We start from the raw sequence: 4040 nt of genomic DNA, 5'->3' as shown, positions 1-4040 counted from the left end.
CCGCAGAGGACGTCTTCCCCTGCAAGGACTGCGGGATCTGGTACCGCAGCGAGCGCAACCTGCAAGCCCACCTCATGTACTACTGCGCCAGCCGGCAGAGCTCCGCCTCGCCCGCCACCGACGAGAAGCCCAAGGAGACCTACCCCAACGAGCGCGTCTGCCCCTTCCCCCAGTGCAAGAAGAGCTGCCCCAGCGCCAGCTCCCTGGAGATCCACATGCGCAGCCACAGCGGTACGGGGCAGGGGGTGGCGATGCCAAGATGCAGCTTCTGGTGCATTTTCCCCATCTGCTCCAGTCCTCCCCCATGCCAGGACCCTGTGCCTACCTCTCTGGTGCCAGGGTGGCTGGATCTATTGCATGTGGCTGCTTTAGGGACTCGCATGTCTTAGCCACGCAAGGCCCAGGGAAGCCTTCAACCTTAGCCCCCAGGCCTGAACACAGAGGGCAGGTGCAGCACATGCTGTGCCCTGTCGTCACTCGTCCGTGTGCCTGTCTTGCAGGAGAGAGGCCGTTTGTGTGCCTGATCTGCCTGTCTGCCTTCACCACCAAGGCCAACTGCGAGCGGCACCTCAAGGTGCACACAGACACGCTGAATGGTGGGTGTGTGGATGGGGGGGGGCGGAGGGAGCCCAGCTGGGTGGGAGCAGGGGGTCTCCCATTCACACCCAGCTGGCCCTTCAGTCCCAAGCCGGGTCCCTGCCTGCGGAGCGGAGCGGGCAGGACGCCAGTGCCGGCGCGCGCCCCTTGACGTCTCCTTTCCAGCTCTCCCTCTCGCTGCCCCTTGCCAGGCGTGTGCCACAGCTGCGGCTTCATCTCCACCACGCGAGACATCCTCTACAGCCACCTCGTCACCAACCACATGATCTGCCAGCCGGGCTCCAAGGGCGAGGTGTATTCCCCTGGGCCGGGGCTCCCTGCCGCCAAGCCCCTCGCACCTGGTGAGTTGCCCATGGCTCTAGCGGTCCCTGGCAGAGGAAGGCTCAGTGGCCTTGACCCCTGTTGCAAGAAGGCAGCAGCTGCCCTGGGGGGGGGGCGTGCATCGCGCACCTTAATGCCTGATGCTCCGCATGGGGGTGGGTGGGATCCTGCATGCAGCTGCTCCAGTGCTGGGGCACAGAGAGGCCCGGAGGAGGCTGCTGCGGTGGATCTCCAGACTGTACGGACCCCAGGCAGGCAGCGTGGGACAGGAGGGGGGTCCTCTGCATCACTAACCCCATACCCTCTACCCACAGGTCTGAGCCAGCCGGGCACCACCCCAACTCTGAAGTGCAGCCTATGTGGGTTTGTGGCAGACGGCCTGGTTGGGCTGCAGCAGCACGTGGCGCGGCACGGCCCGCTGCCCGCCGGTCTGGGGGGCGCCGAGCCCAGAGCCGCCCAGCCCCTGCCGTGCCCGGATTCCCCAGCCCACGCCCCGGCCGACGAGATGCCCAACGGCGAGGCCAGGACTCCCCATGGGGAGGGCACCTCTTCCTCCTCCTCCTGCTCCTCGACTTCGAGCGAAGCTGTGCCCCCCATCAGGGTCAAGGAGGAGCCACCGGACAGCCCCGCGGGCGAGACCGAGGGCGCCAAGGGGGATGCCAGCCCGGGGATGGATCCAGATACCTCGTCCCGGGCATCTTCCCCACGCAGCCTGCCCTCGACCAAGGTGAAGTCGGAGCTGGCCAGCCCCACTCCCGGGTCCAGCCCGGTGCCCAGCGACCCGGCAGCGGGTGGCACGGTCTTCCTGCCCCAGTACGTCTTTGGCCACGAGGCAGCCGTGGTGCCGCAGGCCTCGGAGATCCTGGCCAAGATGTCGGAGCTGGTGCACAGCCGGCTGAAGCAGGGGCAGGGTGCGGCAGGACCGGCCGGCCTCTTCCCCGGCGCGCCGGTGCCCAAAGGCGCCACCTGCTTCGAGTGCGAGATCACCTTCAACAACATCAACAACTACTACGTGCACAAGCGCCTCTACTGCTCCAGCCGCCACCTGTCCGAGGACAGCCCCCCCGGTGCCCGCAAGCCCAAGGCCCCACCGCCGCCTGCCCCCAAGGGCCCTGCCCTGCTCTCGCCCCCGCCACCCGACAGCCTGCCCCTGCCCGCACCCGAGGGAGAGGCCGAGCGGGGCGTCACACCACCCGTGCCCGCCCCAGAGGCCAAGGTGGAGGAAGGGAGCGGTGGCAGTGCCAAAGCCGGGGGCTCGCCCGAGGCGGACGGGGCCGGGCGGGCGAGCGAGGGCAGCCCGAGCCCCAGCAGCTCAGTGGACGAGGCGGAGGAGGACCCCAGCCGGACGCTGTGCGAGGCGTGCAACATCCGCTTCAGCCGCCACGAGACCTACGTGGTGCACAAGCGCTTCTACTGCGCCTCGCGCCACGACCCCCCGCTGCGCCGGCCCAGCACTGCCAAGGGGCCCTTCCTGCCCCAGCCCGTCCGCACCCGCAAGCGCCGCAAGCTCTACGAGATCCACGGTGCCCCCAGCCCTGCCCACAGCCTGCCCGAGCTGCCCCCCGCCGAGCCCCCGGCCGGGGCCGCACTGCCGCCCGCTCTCCTTGCTGCCAAGGCACCGTCGCCCAGCTCCAGCCCAGACGCCGAGGGCCCCATCGACCTGAGCAAGAAGCCACGGCGGCAGGGCGAGATGCTGCCCGCCTCGCTGCTGCCCCTGGCCGACTACCACGAGTGCACGGCATGCCGCATCAGCTTCCACAGCCTGGACGGCTACCTGGCGCACAAGAAGTACTACTGCCCTGCCACGCCGCTGCAAGCCGGGGCCCTGGAGCAGCTGCAGAAGATGAAGGGCGGGGCACCAGCCCTGCTCAAAGCCCGGAGCAGCCCTGACCTGCCGCCCGAGGAGCCCGAGGGCGTGCGCGTCAAGCTGGAGAAGGCTGCGCCGAGCCCCGGCGCCAAGCCCCTGGCCCTGCCGGCCGCCTACCCCGGCTTGGACTCGCTGCAACGCTACGCCAGTACCAAGGCCGTGCCCCTGCCCGGTGCCAAGGGGCCCCTGTCCGTCTGCCCCTACTGCCCGCTCAATGGGGCCGTCAAGGGGGACCTCATCGAGCACTTCCGCAGCGCCCACGGGCTCTTCGTGGCCCTGTCAGTGGCCGGCCATGGGCCACCCGAGGCTGCACTGCAAGCAGGAGCCAGGACACTGGGGGGCTGCACCCCGGACGCTGGCTTGCCCCCGCCACTGCCCGCTGGCTCCCCGCCGCAGCCCCCTGCCCGGCTGCGCAAGGACAGCTTCAACGGCAAGGAGCCGGCGGCCTCCGCCAACGGCAGCCCGCTGCCCGCCGGCTCGCCCTCCGCCCCCCTGACCCTCTCGCCAGTGCCTGAAGCCCTGAGGGACGCCGGCCTGCAGCCCCCCACGCCGCCAGGGTACACGGACAAGAGCGTGCAGACGCCCCCCGCCAAGGCCCTGCCCGGCCCGGTGCCCAACGGCAACCACCGGTACTGCCGCCTCTGCAACATCAAGTTCAGCAGCCTCTCCACCTTCATCGCCCACAAGAAGTATTACTGCTCCTCCCACGCCGCCGAGCACGTCAAGTAGAGCCACGGGGCTGCCCCGTTCCCCACCTGCCTGTTGGGATGCCCTCAGCATGGGCCCAGCCCCTCGCCCCTGTGCCCACTGCAGCCACGGGGTCTCCAAGGCCCCGTGGGCACACAGGACTCCCCCCAAGCCCTGCCCACCCCACCCCCCCAACATAAAGGGGGGTTGCAGCTGGAGAGGGCGATTGCACTACACGGGTGCAAGCCAAGCAGCTCAGAGGGACACGCATACACGTGCACGTGTGGCTTGCACCAGGGGGTGTCCATGGGGTTCCTGAAATGTGTGCATGTGTCCGTCTCTCCCCCCCTGATCCCACCAAGCTGGTGCTGGGGGTGGGGGTTGTGTAGAGCCGCTACGGACTGGACTGAGAAACGTGAGAGCACTGAGGCCGCGCGCGCTGCCCGCCCGTGGGACCGCGTGTATCAGCGTGTACATAAATAAATGCGTCTCCGAGCGCTGTGCCTCACTGTGTCCCTGTGCCACGCCGTTGCAGGGGAGGGGGACTGGGACCCCCCCCACCCCGGGC

The 4040-nt window shown here is 69.4% G+C and overlaps 1 protein-coding gene across 4 annotated transcripts in view; it reads left to right on the top strand.

Moving 5' to 3' along the window:
* The window catches only part of ZFPM1 (zinc finger protein, FOG family member 1), a 75427-nt gene extending 71464 nt beyond the window's left edge, over positions 1–3963 (top strand). For all 4 annotated transcript variants that reach the window (XM_025209183.1, XM_006027883.2, XM_025209184.1 and 1 more), the window contains 4 exons: positions 7–231; positions 501–596; positions 789–938; positions 1233–3963. In XM_025209183.1, coding sequence (XP_025064968.1) covers positions 7–231; positions 501–596; positions 789–938; positions 1233–3514 — 2753 coding nt within the window. In that variant the 3' untranslated portion in view covers positions 3515–3963. The remainder of the gene's footprint in view (positions 1–6; positions 232–500; positions 597–788; positions 939–1232) is intronic.
* Positions 3964–4040: the final 77 nt, after the last annotated feature.

The sequence above is a fragment of the Alligator sinensis genome, unplaced genomic scaffold, assembly GCF_000455745.1.
Source record: "Alligator sinensis unplaced genomic scaffold, ASM45574v1 scaffold255_1, whole genome shotgun sequence".
Classification (NCBI taxonomy): Eukaryota; Metazoa; Chordata; order Crocodylia; family Alligatoridae; genus Alligator; species Alligator sinensis.
Note: the sequence above shows the minus strand (reverse complement) of the source record. Positions and strands in the feature narration are given on the sequence as shown.